The 21,619-nt window shown below is 43.6% G+C and overlaps 1 protein-coding gene across 3 annotated transcripts in view; it reads right to left on the bottom strand.

Annotated features, from left to right (window-relative positions):
* Nucleotides 1-14,452: 14,452 nt before the first annotated feature.
* The window catches only part of PTPRB (protein tyrosine phosphatase receptor type B), a 113,810-nt gene continuing 106,643 nt past the window's right edge, over nucleotides 14,453-21,619 (bottom strand). For all 3 annotated transcript variants that reach the window (XM_075012866.1, XM_075012875.1, XM_075012885.1), the window contains one exon: nucleotides 14,453-20,271. In XM_075012866.1, coding sequence (XP_074868967.1) covers nucleotides 20,249-20,271 — 23 coding nt within the window. In that variant the 3' untranslated portion in view covers nucleotides 14,453-20,248. The remainder of the gene's footprint in view (nucleotides 20,272-21,619) is intronic.

The following is a 21,619-nucleotide window of genomic DNA, read 5'->3' as shown; positions in this document are numbered from 1 at the left end:
GACTCCAGATGACAGAGCAAAAGTTTGATAGGCCTTGGTTTAATAACGGAGATGCTAAAGGAAAAGCTGGTTAAACGTCTTTAAATTCCTAGCAAATGGACGATTCTTTATAGTGATTTAAATAAACTTCAAGAAATGCAAGTCCCTGGCAGCAAGAGAAGTAATTCTTGTCCATATTACAAGTATAATGGACATATTGTAAATGTTTTAATTTATACCAGTGATGAACTAATATAGATGCTGAAATAGTGCAGACTGCATGTTTATGAAGAAGTGGACTGTTAAGGATATTTTGTCAATATTGCAAATAAACATTTCTGAATATCAGATACCAATTTTTGGGAACTTTAACCTGTATACAAATATTTGAAGGACCAAGATAGAAGCAGGGGACTTAAATATAATGGTACAAAAAGCATCAGGAGGTAGAGTTTTATAAAATGTAACTTATTAGATATTGGAATAGTTTTCCACAAGGAAGATGGAGGCTTCATTGCTGAAGTTGTATAAAATATAGAGTGGGTTTGCTTCCATATTTAATTTCAATGAAAATCAGCAGTCTCTTTCCTCAGCATGGTACAGCTGCCAACCCTCTATTTAACTTAAAACAAAAGCCTTCCCTAATTTGTCATCTGAAGAAGTTGTTAAGATGAAATGTCAGACTATCATCTGTACAATGGAAAGCATGAAATACATGAGCAAGAAAACCTTGAAAGGAATGATTCTACAATCAATCAAACTGTCCTGGACTATCAGAAACTTGCTGAATGGCTCAGATTGTCTGTTTACAGCTGGGAAAAAGTAGGGGTGTACCATATGAATCAATGTTCTGATACAAACGCAATTGCCTATATATATTTAATTCACAGTTTTATCATTGTAATGGAGTTTTGCAACCTCATGTTGCAAAAAAGTGCTCTCAATTCATGCATACATTACGGAGATTTAAAAAACTAATGAGAAAAGTAAATAGAATGATTCATCATACAGTACAACTGCATATGAAATAAACATTTTAAAAATGCACTACTCATTTCCAAAGAGTCTTTAATGCAAAGATTAATCACCCAGAAAATAAATTTCCCAGAAAAGCAAGGAGGCTAGGACTTAGAAGCTTTTCTGGTGCTGTTTATGTAAAAGGTGATCTGCTGAGGAAGAACCTTTAATGATGTGCAGCACTACAAAACAAATGCCTCACTCCTATATAGCTCTTTGTCTCATTCAGGATTTGTTTGTTTGTTGCTAGAAATAGGAGAAGAATTCAACTCCCATAAGTTGCTTTGCTGTCATAGTAGCTTTCCACCAACTGACCATAACAGTCATGTTTTCTTGGCAAAAGAGTTAAAATAATCACAATTCTTATGATTTGAAGAGAATCTCAGAAGGAGCAGTTCTCTGAGGAAATTAGTACTTCCATTTTGTACTCAAAATCCTGGTGTAGTGAAGCAGTTCAGAGAGCAATGAAGTCTCCCTGTCTTTGTAACTGCAGCCTGTGGACTAGTCCAGACTGGGTGTTCTTACTGCTCGTGAGCTGAAATAAGTAACTATTTCTAGTCCTCTTTCAGGGAGTAAGCAATTATAATGGCTTGTGTGTGGTGTTTTAAAATGTATAGATATAAATTCATATGCAATCTTCTGGCTCGACACACGGCTAGTATGCAAAGCCTGGGTACCTGTGTGGCCAGTTCGTGGGGCTGAAGGCTGCATTTTGGAGATCAGTTCTTTTAGCATGTAGCTTTAACTTTGGTATTGCAGTATAGCATGTGTCAGAGCAGCCAAGCCTACGAGTGCAGTTGTGAAATTCATAAAATAATGTTGCAACTGCATGTCATAGGAGCAGAATGGTTTACATCAGTGGTGTCCAATAGAAATTCAAGGACCACCACAGCATTCTCCCCCTTCTCCCCTCCTGCTTAAAATAAATGCCCTCCCCCGGAGCCAGGCACCCCCCAGAGTTAAGCACGTCATGCAAACTGCCACAGACTCACCAAAGCCGCTGCCCTGCAGCAGGAACCGAACCAGGCAACAGCTGCTGGGGCTGTGCCGGAGCCACAGGAGCCATGTGGCTCTGAGCCAGAGCCATAGGAGGAGTTGCCACTGCTACCGCCAAGCGCTTGGGTACATTTCGCCACACCATAGTGTCTAGTTTGCCACATGTGGCAAATGGCAAGTGTATTAGACACTGCGGGTTTATATTACGAAGCAGTGAGGTGATGGATTATCAAATCCTCTGATGAAGACCAGAAGATGGGCTTTAAGTACCTCTCAGAGATCTTTCTAGTTCCAACTGTGAGTAAAGAAAAGAGAAAGGAAAAACTGATAGCTGAGACCAAACAGACTATCAGAGAGAGAGGAAGACCGTGGAATCACTGAGCTCCGGAATGTCTGCTTTAATGAGGAGAAACTTAACATTGGGGAACAACTTCACATAATTGACTGTGCTTGTTTAAGAATCCTGGAAAGGAATGAGCTTTTACCTGGCAATTACTCCCAGTTGCCTAATAACAAAGGAAGCTGACACTGTGAAGCAAAGAGTGAGTAACAACATGAAAGTACAGCAAGTGTTGTCATGACAGTGGGACAAACTGACAGTGGTTGTTTTCTGGTGAGAGACTGCAGTTGGTGTAACCCCTATGAGCACTATCACTCTAGTAGAATGACAGAAAAAGCCTCAAATCAGTTAACTAAAATCAGACTAAGAAATAACTGATATAGGCTGGAACCTTGCTGAATTTTGTTTTGAATAACTGGGCTTCTGTTGAGAGAAATATGGCCTCACTGCCAGCTCGAAGGGCTGAGGAACATATAAAGGACTTTTAGATCTGGGAGAAAAGAAATGCTGGAAGGAAAATAGGTTTGTTAATAAATGAAGGTGATGAATTGCTGAATTCCATTAAAATGGCCAAATTACTGAAATGATGCTTAGTTTAAATCATCCTGTCTAAGAATACAGGCCTGGTCAATCAGGAATTAAAGAAAACCTTGTCATAAAAGCTATTTATAAGAAGCAGAGAAGACAGTTGTGTATATACCAGACAGTAAGTCCAGATAATACGCATTTCAGATTGCAAAGATACTGAACACCTAACAATTGGTTTTGAAAAGTCATGGAAAATTGGTATGAGAGGAAAGTTAAAATGAGAGCATAGTACCAACATTAAATCAATCCATTAAGGTCTAGAAATCAAGCTGCAATCCTTATTAAAATGATGAACCATATACAATTAATCTGAAGATACCTTGAGAGTAGGAGAATCACAGTCAATGAATGGCATGGATTTGTTAAGAAGTATTGTCCAAGAAACCTGATTACACTTTTTTATAGCCAGGGTGGAGAATTATGGGAAGGTACATGAAGTGAAATAACTATTTTTATACAGTGACTCAAAATCTCCTTCAAAAAATTAATTCAGATTGGGTTGGCTGTGAGCAATGGAAGCCAGAGAACTGGCCTAAGAACTGTCAACACAAAGCAATAATACATCAGCTGCATTTAGGTGTGAGGTGAGATGCCTCAAGAGCTTTATTCATTATATGAAGGTCAACAGAGCCAATTAATTACATTTTTAGGTAGACAGAATTTGAGCTGTTATGAATGCCAAAGTGACAGAGAATGCAAAGGGAATTTACAAAATGTTAGAAATAGGAGTGGGAAATAGAATGCCTTTTCTATCTTGAAAAATATAAGCTAATAAATTAGAAGTGGAGGAAGAGGGGTACACCAAATACACGCACAGTGACTATGTCTGCACTAGCCCCTTCCTTTTTGAAAGGGGGTTGCTAACAAGACACTTGGGGATATGCTAATGAGGCACTGCAATGAATATGCAGCACCTCATTAGCATAACGGCAGCCACAGCACTTCGAAAGTGCCGCTTTCGATCACGCGCAGCTAATCTACACAGGGTCCTTTTTGAAAGGACCCCGCAGACGTCAAAATTCCCTTATTCCTATAACCAAATGGGAATAAGGAGATGTTGGTGTCTGCAGCACCTCATTAGCATAATGGCAGCCACGGCACTTCAAAAGGACCCCATGTAGATATGGGACTTTTGAAGTGATGTGGCTGCCATTATATTAATGAGGTGCTGCATATTCATTGCGGCACCTCATTAGCGTATCTCAAAGTGTCTCATTAGCATCCCCCTTTTGAAAGCAGGGGGTGGGCTAGTGTAGACGTAGCCAGTGGGAGAAAGGTACTTGGAAGGCAGAGATGCTCAAAGAGGAGCCAGATTTATACAGGTTCAACCTCTCTAATCTGGCACCTTCAGCACCTGACCAGTGCTGGATGAGAGAATTTGCCAGGCCCTGGGAGGTCAGTATTGTCTAGCAGCATTACCAACACTTCCTCTGCTTACTTGGTTCTTAGAAGACATCTAGGGGCAAATTAGAGCTAAATAACAGCACACAACACTGAGAGCCAGGACTGGTGGCTGGAAACAAACTTAATGGAACTATGGGAAACTTGGCCACATCTGTGGTAAGGAGTCATCCAACTAACTAAAATTACGCCAGATTATGGATGTTGCCGGATGAGAGAGTTGAGCGTTCTGCATTAGAGAGGTTCAACCTGTAGTAGACAGTAGAATTGGTGTTGAGAGCTGAAATCACCCACTTCTTGGGAAACAAAAGTAATCTTTCCAGGATATCTTCACATTGTATTAAAACCTTAACTCTGAGCATGGTTGTCTGTCAGTTTTGGCATGGTTTTCTTTAAAGTGATACTGTTAGCTCTGGTAACTGTCATCTCCAATTTAACAGTTGATGGGTTAGTTTTAGAATAGTGCTGCATCTGGAGTTTGGGCGGGAAAGATGTTTATGGTTCTCAGTGTACAATAAATTGGTGTTGTCTTGCATTTGAGGCTGATCAGCAGGTGTCGTTAACAGAAACTGATACCACACTTCCATCTGTGCAGATGGCAGCGCTCCATGACTTTGGAGAGGTCACTTGGGTTCTGGAGATCCAGATATAACAGTAAATGCATTTTTTTTCCAAATGATTTTGTATTCCTCTATAGATTACTCATGGCTGCATGGCATTTATTTTTTATGTTTCTGTGAGAGTTTTACTCCGTTTAATCGAAGAACTTAGAACACCGTACAGTTGACAATGTGGTTTCACAAATTTGAAAGCATTTGGATTTTTCTCTTCTTTATTTGGAATATGAGAAGAAATCAACATCAGCCTTATAAAAGGACCATGGAAGCAACCTTAACTCTCTCCAATCAAATAGAATACTCCTTCAGAGTCAGGTTTGGAATCTTGGTCCTCAAACAATGAAATCAAAGGCTTCTCTTACCTCTAGAATTTAAAGCAGATCTATTAAGTGTTACTTGTAGAAGTGGCTTGAATTTGTATCTGATCTGCCACAAGCCGTGAGAGGGCAACATATTTGTGTAGGTGTGAGAGTCACCATGTGCAAAGGGCTAGCATATGGCTTACACCCTACTTAAACCCCGCTCACACGTTTAAACAGAGACTAAGGTGAGAATAAGTGATGTGCAGACTTTTTACTGTCCCTTTGCATTGCAGTGGATCTTATCCACAATGATTGCTCCTGCTCCTATTGAACTCAATGCCAGAAAACTCCCAATTGACATCCACAAGTTCAGGACTGGGTCTCTAACTCCCATTGAAATCAATTGGGCCCAAAACCATTCACAAAAAGAAATTAATAACTTCAATTATAGTAGGTGCAGAAGTTTTCACTATGCAGGAAATTTGAGCAATAACAAGCCATTTTTGAATAAAACTGAAACAAAGCAAAGTCAGTTAGTTAACATTTCCGAGCAGGATTAGCCTGACTGACCAATTACTCAAAATGTTTTGTTCCTGCAAAGTTTTAAGAAAGTTTCTCTCTTTTTACCTTCAGAATAAATGTGATGGTTTAGAGCCTATGCCAAGCTTATATGAGTGCCGCCAACATAGGATTTTTATAACGTATGCCATCTTGAATGACATCTCTTAGGCTACATCTACACTATGAAATAAAGTCAAATTTATTAAAGTCAACTTTGTAATACTGGGTTTTATAAAGTTGAAGATGAGTATCTGCACCTGCTCACAAAGTCAACTCTGTGCATCCCCACTAAATTGTCAAGCTTCAATTGTTGCAGCAGAGCATTGTGGGTACCTATTCCACAGTTCCTTCAGCCCTGTTGCATACTGTTTCTTTTTGCCATTGCACCTTAGTAGAAAAATGCCCTGCAAGTGATTGTAGATGTGTGATGACATCTTCCCAGGCTGCATTGCCCTCATTCCCCTCCTGTTGAAAGCAAATGGCCATTTTTCAGGTGGAAAGAAAGAAAAGTAGAAAATCCCAGGTGAAAAAACACCAAACAGATGGACTTAAAAGGTGAAGCACCCTTAGCGTACGTGCCAGCTGACTGAACCAGGGCAAGCACCCAGCTGCCAACAGCTGTTTACCATGTCAACAGGTTGCTCAACTAGTTTTCCCCCAGTGAAAGAACACCAAACTGGAAGAAAGTGGATGTATGTGAATAGGTAAGGACTTAATATTATTCACAAAGAAGTAAAGTAGGGAATCCCAAGGGAAAAACCACCAAACAGGTGGAATTCAAAGGCTGAAGCATGAATGTACTCTAGGAGCACCCAGCTGACTGTATCAACAGGTCATTCCACTAATCACCCCCATGATGCCCATGTGACTGGGAAAGAAGGAAAATTAGGGAAAGAATCACAAGATGAAGCACCCAAATGAGCAGCCAGCTGACTGTACCATGTATCCATGTTGCCCAAGTGGAACAAACTGGCTCCATGTGACTAGGAAAAGAGCTGTGCGAGCACCCAGCTGACTGTGCCATATAATTCTCCAGCAAAACAGGAAAGAAGGAAAAGGAGGGAATCTCAGGGTGTCATGTGGTGTGGTGGGTCGGTGGTTAGCCTGCCAGCCTAAATGAGATCCTGGCTCTCCTGCTGGGTCCATGCTGGGGCTCTCTTTCACGGCTAGATGCGATCACCATGCCGATCATAAAGAAATTAATTCAAATTGCCAGACTTCCTGTTGTCTACTTCCTGTACACCTGGAGAGCAGGGGAGGTGAAAGCGGCCAGAATGGACACATCCTGGGAATTGTGGGATACCTCTGGAGGCCGATAAAATCAATTTAAAGTAATACTGTTTGTACACTACTATTAATTTGACCTTTTAAATTCAAAGTTGGCAATACGCTGCATCGGAGGGTCAAGGTGCGAAAGCTGATCTTCGTGCCCCTCAAACTCAGCCTAATGGTTTTCGCAGTGAAGATATCACATTGTAAAACTGAGCTAAGTGCCTTAAAATTGACTTTCTGCTGGAGAGTAGACATAGCTTTAATCATATGGTTTGAGAATTGTCTTATTTCCTTTCTTCCTTCATAATGACGCACATACTTTTCTCTTTGACTGTTGCTGCTTAATCACACTGATGACACATGCATACTGGGTGGTGTGGCAAAGGTTTACCAAAGTCGTCATCATTCTGCATTCGTTGGTACTGAGCTCTGTCTCATTAATTAGCTTTTAATCACCGAAGACTTTCTCTAACAAGTGGTGATCTTCCTCATTAGGTTGTTTCTCTATCAGCCACGTCTGTCTAATGCTCCTCTTTCCTTAAACTATGTTTTCTAGGCTGGTTATCAAGATGGTTGAGATTTTACGGATGCCTCAGGGGAAAAAGAAAAGCATCAAACATCAAATCAGTGATTCTATTTTAAAAATTTGCAAAAATATCTGTTTAACACTGATCCTGTTTAAATTCTGTGAAAGGATTGTTCTTTGTGGGCTGGCAGCATTCTAAGTCAAATGTCAACGTTGTTAATATTCATGAGTGTATCACAAAGAAATTCTGATGATTTGGCCCCATTTAAGAAAGCCCTAAATTCAGCCTAAGAAGGTCTTGTAACTACTGTGTGATACTTCCCAGAGGTTGCTCAGGGCTGTGAGGCGTCTTGCTATAACCTGCCTTTAGCAATAGGAAGCCTTGTGTGTGTCAGTCCCCTCGCTGCCTGCAGCTGTGGCAGTCACAGGCAACATGAGCACTACCTGGTAGGCTTTGAAGGCAGAATTGTCCCTCTGCAGTTTAGCAACTTACATACCCCAACCCCTGAGCCTTCTGAAGGGCCCAGCTTACCTCCAGAACACCGCACCAAAGCCCTGTTCAACACAGCACTTCAGATATCTACCTGGCTTTGACTTTGAAACAGCAACATCCATAACACTAACCAGTGACAGAGGGCTCTCTGTCTGGCAGGCACTGAAGACAGCCATGCTCCCCTTGCCTTTATTGTCTTCCCTAATGCTGCTTTTCCTTTTCTGATCTCACACTCTTTGGTACGTGCGGTGTATGACTCACACATTTGTCTGTTATTCCTTTGCTAAACACCTGCTGTTACTTAGCTCCGTGGTTTAGACCTGCTGCATTCGGCGCATTAGCCTGTCTGAAACTGAAGTTGACTGAGCTCCATCAGTCCTAGGAAACTGACCTGCTGGTGATCATGGTGGTCAGTAGTAGACCCCCACCTAAATCACTGGCAGTGTTTTAATTAGTGAGCACAGGCAGAGACCCATTTGCAGCACCATTTCAGCCAGTGTGACGTAGACGTGTGCAAATTCGTGGACTACCATGGTGCTTTGACCCATCAGTCCGTATTCTCACCCTTGATTCTGGAGGACCTGGTGGAGACACTTCATGTCAGGAATGGGTCAGTTTGCTAGGCTGTGGCTGGGAGAAACTTAATTTCTCACCGGTACCGCCACCGTGCAGCTCCATCAGTGTTTGACCCTTGGCTGCCTCACCAGCATTTTAACCTTTGTGCTTAGGTCTAGCTGGCGAGGTGTTCTACTGCTGGTAGGTACAGGCAACTGGTTTACACTGGCTTGCCTGCTGTGGCTGTCCCAGTGGAGCGTCGCCAGTGCCCAAGTATCTAAAGAACGTGTCTAATGTGCAGAAGAGCTCAGAGCGGGGCCTGGTTTGTATGCAACACAATAGTAATATTTAAAGCTCTACAGAGTGTCTCTGTGCACTGAAGAAAACAAATGATAAAAGGGTTGTTACAATCTATGTTCCTAATAGAATTTCAGCCTCAGAAGTTAAGCGCCTGTGGAGGCCCTTAGGAATGTGCTTACAAACATACAGTTTCACCTTGAAAGCCATACTGTAACTTCTCCCACTTCTTATTATTTACCCCCACTTGCTGAGCCTTTCCCATCCTTGCCAGACTAGCCCTGGGGTTGTCCTTTGGCTCAGTGGTCTCTTGCAGTAAGAAACAGTTTCCTTCTTTGTCATGACATTTGCCAGGCATTGGATGCCAACAGTCAAGCACGGAGCTTTGTTCTGTACTGTCAGACCAAGAATTGTAACAGTATTCTGTGAAATGTGGAATTGAACATTCAGTTATGAACATCAAATTGGAGGCTAAAGGGCTAATAGATTTCACTAGCAGACAACCATTACTCACACAGCCTTTAATAAGCAAGGAATTCCAGAGGCCATCTACCAAGCAGATTGGAGTGTGTGCCTGCAATAAAACTTTAAAATACACCCTTACTTTGTACAGCATCTTGCAAACCGTCTGGTTTCCAACCACTTGCCAAAGTTGCACAATTTAATTACACAGTTAGATAAGAGAAAAGGAAAGAAAATGAGGAGGTGTCAGTAAAGGAATGGTTGTCTTCATATATAAATTGTGAGCCATGTGCGTATGGTGAATGTGCATGCAAATGGATTTGACCTGGTGATCCAGGAGCAAAATTGTCGATCAGCCATTATAATTCTCTGAATGATGCAGTCCTTCCAGAAATGCAGTTTCTAATCAGTGGTTGAAACTATATTGGCTCAGAGTCCCAGATGTGCCATGGCTTGGTGCACTTGGGGACTAAGGGGCACAGGTGGCTTCATGACAACACCTTTGGCCTTCACCCGCCTTTCACCAATTTGCTTAGTCTCTCAGGTGTGCTGAGACTTGCAGTTCACGGGACAGCTTTGTATTCTTCTCATAACCAGTTGTCACTTGCATGCAATACCCTGTAATTCCTCATGACTTCCCACTCTCTATTTTGATTAAAGTAAATGCAAATTACTGTGAATGAAGTAGCCTTTTTTCTTTCATTTCCAGTGTTGCCACTGGTGCAACTCCACCAATGGTGGAAGCCAAGCTCCTTTATTCAACTTGTATTTTTAAAATTGGCTGCTTTCATTCTTTACAGAAGAGGTCTTCCCCCCGCCCCCTGCCTCTTACTCCAGTTGTCCTCATGTATTTATTATACAGTCTCTTTCTCCAAGTTTGTGGCTGTCTTGCCTATTTGAATTGTAAGCTCTGCGGGGCAGGAACTGTCTCCCACTAGCTGTGTGTACATTGGCTAGCCCAGTGGGGCCTCAGACTTATTTTTGGAGCCTACCATGATACAAACAAATATGTATGTACACAATAGTTGTATACACTAGGGACTTTTATTGAAAAAAACTAGTGTCTTCCATTTTCTGGTTACCAATTAAGGACACAATTCTACACCCACAGAACCCAAAGGCAGTTTTGCTATTCACTTCAACAGAAAGACCATCACAGCTCAATGGCATGTGGTCATTGCATTGGAGTTTTATTGGTGATGCCACAATCAAAGTCTGTGCTGAGACTGAGTCAGACCACATTCTCCTGGGCCACTGGGTAGTGTGTCACAGATAATTTTATTTATTCACATTCTCAGTTAAGTTGTATCTAAGTGACTCCTGCTCTTCAGCCCTATCCCACAAGCCCCAGCTCTGTGAAAATGCAGGTGAATGCAACCAAAATACCAGCCGTGTACCTTCTCTACTCATTCCTTTTCTGGGCTTCTCTCCTACAGGCTTATTCTAGAAGCCATCCATTTTTGTTTCCTTGGTGTTTTCTCCTCCTGCAGGAGAGGCTTCCCTAACAACAAGCTCGCTTTTTCTAGCCTTCCTAGTCTTGCACTACGCCCATGTCCATTGAAGGTCTTTAATGCTTACCATCTGCAACTGGCAGGAAGCACGGCCAAGCAGACAGGCAAGTGGCCTAGGCTGCAGAGGGAGTAGATTCAATTCCTGTGTCAGCAGCTGATCAGTTGTTCTGATTTCATAGGACCAGTCCAGATAGTTGAGGCTTTGTCTTATATTACCTCCTCTCCCGAGCCCGATTTTTCACACTTGCTGTCTGGTTACCTGAAGGCAACTACAGCTTACTCGAGTGAATCACTTAAATAGCTCTGTGTTTACCTCTAGTTGTTCTACTGTGCAGGGAGGACCAGGCTACAGTGACACAGCTCAGGGAGCTCCTGCTTTTTCCAGAGCACAGAGCCATGGCAACTACCTCCACACTTACGAGAGATGGAGAGAGTTGGGAATGGGCTCTGTGACTCAAGGGCACCGCGAGCCCAATAACTCTACACAGAAGGGCTCTGTGCTCCAAGCTGTGATTTAGGCACCTAAATCCACAATTTAGCGGTACAAGCTCTCTGATTAGCCAGTGTCTAGCTCTGTAGATGCCGACATACCTGTCAGTCACAGCCCCGGGGAGCATAAATTTCTGAGTGGGCATGTGCACACAGCTGCCTGAGTCCCTGAGCTCTGCCTTCCTCACATACGATGCAGCAGGTGCCTTCAACTCAGTAAAAGCCACAAGGGTCCAATGAGGTTGGTATGCTCAGTGCATTGCCATGGGCTCGTGCCCCATGCAGGAAGAGCCCTTCCCCTGCTTACACCTAATAGTCCAGGGGTTAGAACACTGGGCCGGAATGGTGGTCAGGGTGGGGTGGGGGAGGGCAGGGCAACAGGTTCAAACAAGGACAACTTGGGCCTCCTTATGGAGGGGCCGCACAGTCCCACCCTCACTGATGTGGGCCCCCCCCCACAACTAAGCTACTTCACTCCCCTGGTGCTCCAGCCCCACAATGGAGTGGGGAGAGGCGTAAGGCAGACCATGCTTTAAGGCTTCCCACCAGCTAGATGAGCTCCTGGGTGGGGGGGCACTGGCGGGAGTAGATTTTGTGTTTTCAAAATGAGGAGGGGGCTCAGTATGTGGGAGGAGCTGCCAGTGACTGGGGGCTGGGGAGTGGGGCTGGGTAGGAGGTGGGCTGCTGGACTGGCTGGGAGGGAGGAGATGGGAGCAGGCTACGTTGCGGGGGGGGCGGGGTCTGGCAGGGTGGAAGGGTGCAGGTGTGAGTTGGGGGTGGGGTGGGTGTACAGCCAGGAGGATGGACACAGGAACAAACTGAGGCTAGTGAGTTGGTCCCTGGCATGGGGGGGGTTGGGGGAAATTGGGGCACAGTGGGGGGGGGTGCTCACTGGAGCTGGGGGGAGGGAGCAGAAATTGGCATAGCAGGAAGGTGGCAGGGAGAGTGGCACATCATGCGGGGGGGGGTGGTCCTGGAATGAGGGCCCAGTGCTTGGACGTCGGGGCACAGTGTGTGGGGTGAAATACTGGGACAAGGGGGTGGTGCGGGGGAACTGAAGCAGAGCTGAGAGCAACTACTGGAGCTGGGGGAGGACAGGGGATATCAGGTGGTGGTTGTTGGGGGTGGAGGGGGTTGGTCCCTGGAATGTGGTGGTGGGGAGAGGAAATTGGGGTGCAGTGAAGGGGCCCTGGTGTGAGAGGAAATCGGGGGTGAGTGTGCAGGGGGTCCCCAGTGAAACAGGACATCGGAGGGCAGTGGGAAGGCCCTGGAGCGATGGGACACTGGGGAGCAATGGGGGGAGCCTTGGACTGAAGGGCATTCAGGGAGCTGCCAGTCATCCCCCAGTCATGCTGGGATCCATGATGGAGGCCATTCTGTCTGCTTGCCCTCAGGCTGCTCAGAACGGCCCCCACCAGGCTCAGGTTGCGGCCCTTTTGCAGGCTGCCCACAACGTGACCTGGACTTGACTGTCCAGTCCTGGGCCTGGCCCCCTAATCCCCATCTTGGGTCTGCAGCACCTCCTGGCAAAGGGGTGGTGCTGGGTGTCCCTGTCTTGTCCTGCTCTGCCCCCCGCACCACCACATCACTGGAGGAGTAGTGGCGGGGGGGGGGGGGGGGGGATGCCAAGTGTGGGGAAGTTGAGACTGTAAGGGGAGTGGTGCTGCTCTCGCACCCTGGCCAGCCTGATCAGGACCATGGGCTTGGGGTTGCTCCCTCTCCACAGAAGGACTCTAGTGCTGGGAAGAGCCTCCCTGGATAAAAGCACTCTGTGGGGCTGCTGGGGGCGGGGGGGGGGTGAGCCCTGAGCCTTGTGGCCCACCTGCAAAGTGGCCTGACTCAATAGTGGTCCTTGGACCACAGTTTGAAACCCAGTGACCAAAGGTAACTGTTTTACTCCTTTCTGCTACATCAGGGAACTCTGCCAAGCGCTGGCTCACAGTGCCTCTTCCCACTTGTCTTAGTGTGAGCGTTTGGTGGGGGGGGGTGTTCAGCCCAGACTCTGATTGGGAGGTGAGCCTGTTACAGCAAGCATGGCACTTGTAGCTGCTGTTTAGTCCTCACCACACATCACCTCTGGCTTCTCCTACGCTTGGGGCAAGGGGGTGGGCGGGTGTCCAGATCCATCGCAGGCAGAAATGGTTGGGGTAGCGCTCACTGTTGGAAACAGAGGTTTTAACTGTTTAGCTGCAGTAGCGCAGGTTACAGTTGCCTGGACTCTCGCCTCCTTCCCCCAACTGCAGGATGACGGCAGTGGGAGGTGAGTTTGTGCATGGGACAGCCACTAGCCCAGGAAGTCAGTGCCCATGCCTGGGCCACGCTGCTATTGTCAGTGAGCTAGTTCAAGGAGAGTCAGTACAAGTTCAGCTCCACAAGCAGGCAGTCACACCCCCTGCATCAAGTGCCACAGTTGCTTCACAGGCGTGGCTGAACGCCGAATGGTGGACAAATATTAACAGTCCCTTTAAATGAGCAGAACAGCCTGTTCTGAACAGCAAATGGCACCTACAGGCCAACATAGTTTAAATACTTGTTTGACTGAATTAGTAATATTAGGCCCACAAGTGAAATAATGTCTTTGAAGGAGAAAAAGCTATTTATTAACTGGCCAGGGTCAAATTCTGGTGTAAGCTTGCACCGTGTTACTCTCGTTAATGGAGTGATGCCCATTTACACCAGCTGAGGCCCTGTTCTAACTGGTTCTGGTGCCTTGTGGCATGTCTGTGAATTAACAGGCACTCTTGAGCCACACACTACCACTGAAAACCAACAATGGCTCAGAACGAGGCATCTTGGGTACTAAAGGACAAGGGAAAAGAATATGAGAACACAAAGCAACCACCACTCAATATCCGATAGCATGTACACTGCTCTCACTAGCACACGGTCCAGCAGAAAAATTTAAGGCAGCCGTCATTGATGAATTTAGTGCTCTCTCAGGACTGTCTTATTAAAAAATCAAACTCACTCATGACCAGGTCCCGGAACGGCAGGACAACACAAATCCACACCGCAAAAACAGTTGAATAGAAGACGAGAACATGAGTGTAAATGAACTGTTTTATTCATGAACAATGTGTAAGATACACTCAACTATATCTGCTTTGTAGACTGGCATTACAAATATAAAAGTATATATAAATTAAACAAACAATACTAGCATAGCTCTGTGCTCACCTAGTGCTTGTGGGAAACACAAATATGAATAATTATAGAAAATGGAATGATACCTGCATTTTTCTGAAACTTTAGCCAGGCAAAGAATTAATACAATCTGGCTTTAAAAAAATTGTTTAGCAACGTAAAATAGTGTGCCATTTGAAAGCACTACATAGTCAGCGACCTGACTTGTCTTACTATATGGCTTTAGCTTCCAAACTAAAACAAAAAAAAGCCAGCCTGCAAATTACTCATGCAGCATTACTGATACTGTATACCAGCTAGTCCCATAGTTGTATGTATTTTCTGCTACAGTTGTCCAACAAGCTCAGTCTTATCTAGTTTATTGATTTGCTAAGTCATGAGTAATAAGCAGCCTTTCTTTGGGCATTGTGATGCCACAGGAGTTTGACAATATCAGCAAGACAGGATAGTCACAAGACAACAGGTCACACAGTGCCTGTTAATAACACTCATTTTCATTCTGAGATGGATCTTCCAGGGACACCACAGCCCAGAATGCAGTGCGCAGATGGTTGAGGCTGGTCACAGGAGCATCAAAAAATGGCTGTCATCTTATGCTACGGCCTATCCATGCAACTGAATATCCTCGAAGCACTGACCAAAAGGCAAATAATTGTATGCAGTTGTGAGCCACACTAGTTAGAGCTGGTGCATAGCACCCAAGGACATGCAGTTGCTGTAGGCCACATCTCAGTACTGTGTGTGAGTAGCTACGATATATGGCCCTTGGGCAAGTCACCACAGATCACTCCTCACACACACACCTTTTCCCAGATGATAACTCTCAGGCCATTGCCACTGAGCTGAGGAATATCATTAACTTTGAATTGTACTTTGATTTTGTTGTCTGTTGTTTCAGGGCTTTTCTTTCCAAGACAGAGCACCAATTATATGGCATACAATGTAATCTGAACACAAAGCTGCCCTTATGGGCACTACAGATGAAGGGAAATTCTTTATGCAGCAGCCTAAAGAGTACTGTTTCGGCAGGCACTTACCAAACAACACATTTAAGCCATATAAATACTTATAGCAGCAGCTACAATTTATAAAGTCGCACTTCCTTGACATCTTCACAGTGCATCTATTGCACTCGTTTAGTTTGATGACGCAGCTGTAATAAAAAAGCCCTCTTCACTAAATCGCCGGCTATGTTACATAAAAGTTATTGCAAATATAGGTAGTAGGCCTTGCATTGATATTTCAGTGACTAAAACAATCACAATTTTTATTAAATACTTTTCAAGCAAAAACATGTTATCTAAGGGCTCAGTCCTGCAAATGAGGATCATGAGATGTTATTTCTCATGTAAATAGTTCCATTGACACTAAGTGACCTATTCATGTAAAGAAGCAGGGGATGTTTTCACAAGATTGGGCCCCAAGGGTGCAAATCCTAGCTCAAAGGTTAACAACATTGAGTACTGCTTTTTAGTCTTACAATTGGGCAACATCACAAAGAAAATTCTTAGACATACAGCACATAAAAGTCTTCAGTAGAGGCTTAGTTTCTTAGGCGACATCTACACTACAGTGATCTATCAACAGAAGTTACTGTTGGAAGAGATTTTCCCACAAAAATTTTGTTGACAGATTGTGGCCACACATGAAAGCAGATCACTATGTCAATCCCCTCTGTTGACAGAGAGCGTCTGGACTGCCCAGCCATTCTCTTGACAGAACGGCCAACTGGAAGCACAGCAGACAGGGCTGCCCAGTGACTCATAAGCTCTGTCTGTTGATGGGCAGGGAGGGAAGACCAGATCGTCCACATGGCTTTGTGGTAACAGATCCCGTCGAGAAAGGCATTCTGCCTCATGCGGGAAAGGCAGAAGGCTGTTGACAAAAATGCCGAGTTCTGTTGACAGTATGTCAACAGAACACATTTTTACTGTGGATGCTCCGCATGTTTTACCAACAAAACCAGGGTTTTGTCTACAAAAACTCTCTAGTGTAGACATAGTTTGAGGGTATGTCTCCACAGCAGCCTTATTTTGAAATAAGCTATTCTGGAAGAGCTATTGTGAAATAGCTCATTTCAATATAACACTGCTGCCCACAGAAATCCATTTAAAAATATAGTGTCTTTACACAGAGCCTATTTCAAAATAGAACCAATGTATGCACTGTGGCTTATTTCGAAATAGGCCCTATTCCCTGTCTTAACAGCAGCTATTTAAAATAGCTATTTCAAAATAGTCGCTATTCCTTGTAGACTGAGGTTTCTACCAATTCCAAAATAAGCCACCCACTATTTCAAACTTATTTTGAAATAGCGCATGTGCGCAGATGCTAGGGTAGTCTTTGCTGTGTAGACCTACCCTTATAGACCTTATTGACCAGACTTCTTGTTTAATGATTCCCTATCGGTCCTGACATTCTACTTCAAGGCACAGTAAGTATAATTAATTATACTAACTGGCAGCTTGCATCAAAATATTACAGATTTTATGACATTTATTTCTTCTCACAACAGTAAACTCTTTCATATCCAGCATTCTATCTTCTGGAATGCTCAAATAACCACCATTTTAACCATGAATAAATTTTAGTTACATTTTCCATAAATACAGTGTATTGAAAGTAAGTACAAATAAATACAGCAAATACAGTATAAGTTTACAGTGTACAATACAGCTGTTGTTGGTAAATAAAGTACTCTGCATACATTTTCATTTGTTTCTTAACAGCTCATCTTGTTTTTCTTTAGTGCTATGCATTGCGAGGTGCACCTCTCTATTATCCAGAATATTTCAATCTATGGCAACCTCCTGGTATTGGGGTCGCTGGAGATAAAAGAGTTCACTGCGTAATTATACTGGCTCCATATGAACATGTCAGCTTATTTGCTAGAAAGCAGAATGACCCCTACTACCTCTGTGTGTGTCTGTGGATGGGTGCGGGCATGCGCGCACACCCCCGCAATGTCGCATCTCTAGAGAGAGACGTTAGCTGTTTCAGAGCACTGTAGGAGAGTGTTTGAGGTTGCTCATCATTTTGTAACAGGTGGGAGAGAAAAATGTTCATGACCTACTAGCACTGTTAGCATAAAGAAATGGAAACAGACTGGCCAGGACAGCATGCTTTGGCTGGTGATTAATACTCTATGAAGGCATGAAGCGGGGATGCATCTGTGAAGTAAAACAGCTTTTAAAATCAAAAGGGGAATACGATTATAGTCTTTTGAAAAATGATGAACCACACCCTCCCTCTCACACTCTTCATAATCCTTGATTCATACCTCCTAACCTATATTACTGAATAGGTTTCATTTCCTCAGCAACAAAATTGACAGAGTAATAGCTAGCAAGGATTGATTTATCTATTACATTTGCTGTTCCTTCAATGTGCATGTTACTTCATGCTTCAGTCACGGAAGTAAAAAGCAGGGAGGCAGAAGAGAATTACCTCCAGTGCACATCAGGGCGGCCAGTGGTGGTTTTATGAATAAACTTCACCTAGCTGGTGACTGCCTCTCATAAACTGTATTAGTTCATAGCTCGTGTGTGTGTGTAAGTAAAACTATCCTCCTTGTTCGTCTTGGCCAGGCCAGGCCAGGCCAGAGCTCAGCAGTGAGAGGAATAAAGGGGTCAAGGGCCTGAGGAGGATTTACCCACAATCACACAGCGTTTGCCCTCTCTTTGTGGAAGTGGCGCCAGCTGTCCCCACATCATCATCATGCTCTTCCTCCTCAGCACTCATGAAGAGCCCTCAGAGAGCCTTGGGGTTCACCTGAGTGGAACAGGGGCCAAAGACCAGGGAATAACTGTCACACAAAGCTGTCCAACATGTTTTAAAGCAGCCTGGCGCTTTGGAGCCACTGTGAAACTTCGTATAAAGGGTGTCTGGTAAGCAGCAGGTGGCGGGGGTCCTCCAGAGCAGGTGTGGAGGAACAAGAATTTCAGGGATGGTCCTGTCTTTCTAGGGGAATTTGGGTGATCTGCAATGTTTGTGGGTAGAAATCCCTGCTCGTTCCGTCAGCCAAACCCACACTCAGTGGAACGATCTGAGGAAAATTGCGCAAGGGCAGCAGCAGTGTTTTTCTCATCTTCTGCACTGTCCCTCTCATGGGTTTTTATGGAGCAGGGAGGGACTAGCTTAGCATATGGTGATGAAAAAAGGCAGATGTTCTCTCTTCCTGGAACCTGGAGCAAGAGTCCACCTTCTCACATTGAATATATATGATTTTAAATTAATTCTGTGGACTGGGAGAGGTTTTCTCCCCATAGCTGAGGCTGTACTGAAGTGCTGGCTGGGACACTGTTAAATGCTATGGGCTACGTAACCTGGAGTGAGGGTACTGACAGGCCAAAGCATAGAAAGCTCACAGTCTCAAAGGCTCATTTGAACAAATTTTTCTCCAAAAAGTTCTGCTCCTTCCTCTCAACAAAAAATATTTTTGACTTTTGCCTTTTGTGGCAGGCTGAGCTTTCTCCAAACAACCTGCCTGGGAGGAGAGCAAGAAGCAGGCCGAACTACCAAACCTTTCCTTTCCCCTTTAGGGCCAATTGTTCTTCACATAAAGCTTTCATTTTATTTTAACAGTGAACAATCCCTTTCCCATTAATTCAAAGTGAGGCGTTTAAACCCAAAGAAACAAGTTATATTGATTAGAGTGCTCAGATTACGGTATCTTCAAGGGAAAAGTGATCTCCAGTGAACAGCAATGGCATCTTAAATGTTACCATTACTGTGAAAACTGTTTCCATCTTCAGCATCTATAAATTTCTCTGCTCTTGAGGGCGGTCTGATGTTATCCATCCATGCCTATTCTTTAAACTGTCTTGATAATTACTTTATTTTTAAAAAGTGATAACAATTGCCAGGTTTTGCATCTTTGTGGAAATACGTGTTGGCATGTCAGTCAGCATGAATGCATGAGTAATTTATTTATTGTCTTGGGCTGCTGTGTGCATTCATTTAAGGCTATGTTATATAGGTTGAATCAAAATCTAACCTTCCAACAGAGTAACAGAAAAATTCTATTAAGCTTTAAGGCAACATTATGTTAATGTTTTCCACTAACATTGAGATTACAGTGAAACAGTTGCTCAGAGGGAAGTGGATGCTGTTTTATTGGATGTTAATGAGTTTTAGGTAAATGGTACATTGCAGTACCTTGGCATTTTGGCTTTCATCCATTCTGATCAGATCACAAACAATCAGTTTAAAGTTTAGAATTTCTATGTGGGACTACTATCCTTTATCTAATGTGTATCCTATTTCATCTCACGAACATTGAGTCAGCTAAAAAGGCTGGCTATGCTTAATGGATTTTCCTTGTATATTAAGTGCCAACCTAATATAAGCTACTACAAACGCAGCAGTTCTTTCTGACATAGAGTTTAAAATAGTTTATGTAGAAAAGTTCCTAATAATTTTAGTATGGAAAAATAGTATTATCTGAAGCTTAATATTTATATAAAAATGATAGAAAATACATATTTACAAAACACCAAAATACAATTATATACAATAATATCTATTACACTTAAATTATATATCTTTAAAAAAATCACCAGACCAATAAATTATACACAGCATCAGAAGAAATGTCTGGCACTGCTATAGTGCATGAAACACATACATACACACACACACACTCTCTCTCATACAAATTTAACAGATCTGATCACAAGAGCAGATGTCTGTTACATTCTTAGTGCCTCGAATAAACCGCATCTGAAAACAAGGAAAACAGATTAGAAAAATCATCAGTCTGTTTCATTTTCATCTTCAGCAGAAACATATGGTGCTTGGAGAGGTAGCAGAGCACCAGGACTGTCCCAAGACTGGTATGACAAGAGGGAGTCACTGAACAAGTTCCCATTCACTGCTCTGCCATTACACTTCAGCCATGAGCAGTGGGATTTGTCATTCACATGCAGAATAAATTTTGTAACATTCACCAAGGCATGTGCAGATGTATACCACCAATAGCAACACATGCTGCTGAAAGTGGGTGGCCGTGGGAGCTCTGCTAATCAGCTGGGCAGCATTGTCTTTTGGGTGACCGTCCAAGTGCGCAGCTTACTGGGAACACTGGTCATGAGTTTTACAACTCCTGTTATTTCACTCCTTGGCCTCTCATGTGTGAAGATGAGAATCTAATCACCAAAAATTCTTTTCCACTTGGAAAAGGAGAAAGGCTTTGAAGATAAGTCATCAATGATGGAAAGCAAATAATGTCACTTATTACTGGTCAGAATCTCATGTGTTGCACTGAAAATATAGAATCACAGACTACTAGAACTGGAAGGGACCTCAAGAGGTCAGTAAGTCCAGTCCCCTGCTCTCAAGGTAGGACCAAGCACCATCTATATCAGCCCTGTTAGGTATTTATGTAACCTGTTCTTAAATAACTCCAATGATGCAGGTTCTGCAACCACTGGGCAGTTTATTCCAGTAATTAAGCACCCTGACAGCTAGGAAATTTTTCCTGATGTCCAGCCTAAACTTTCCTTGCTACAGTTTCTGACGGTGTGTCATGAACAAAAAACATATTCTTTCTCCCTACAAGCTTATAAGTAAAACAGATCAAACAAATGTGAGATGTGAGGTAAGAACATGCAAGGGAAACCAGGAAGAGACAGTTGGCAAAGTGAAGGAGGAAGCAAATATTTTTGGGAGGTGTGAGTTTTAATGGGGAGAAGAAAGGCTTGGATGCTGTTCCCATCACAGGGGACAGCTTAGTCGTGTGAAAGAGCAAGAGTGTGAAGACAAGGTAAAGGGAGGAGTAAGGTGCCAGCACGGGGAGGTATATAAGGTGTGAGTGAGTGGTGGAGGAGGAAACGAGCTCACGGAAGATACTGGTGCAGCTGGGATTTAATGGGGAAGCCGCTGGATAAGAGAATGAAGAGAATGAAGTGGCCAGAGTGACAAGACAGGAAGACAACTGTAGCACCAGTATTTTGGGTAGAGTCCAAGGGAGAAGAGATGTGAAGAGAGAAAGTCTAATAGGAGATTACAACAACCCAAGCAAGAGATAATGCAATTTTGCCCAGGGCATTGAATTGTGAATTTGAAATGT

The sequence above is a fragment of the Carettochelys insculpta genome, chromosome 1 (assembly GCF_033958435.1).
Source record: "Carettochelys insculpta isolate YL-2023 chromosome 1, ASM3395843v1, whole genome shotgun sequence".
Classification (NCBI taxonomy): domain Eukaryota; kingdom Metazoa; phylum Chordata; order Testudines; family Carettochelyidae; genus Carettochelys; species Carettochelys insculpta.
The sequence above is the reverse complement of the archived record's forward strand: the minus strand, read 5'-3'. Positions and strand labels throughout refer to the sequence as shown.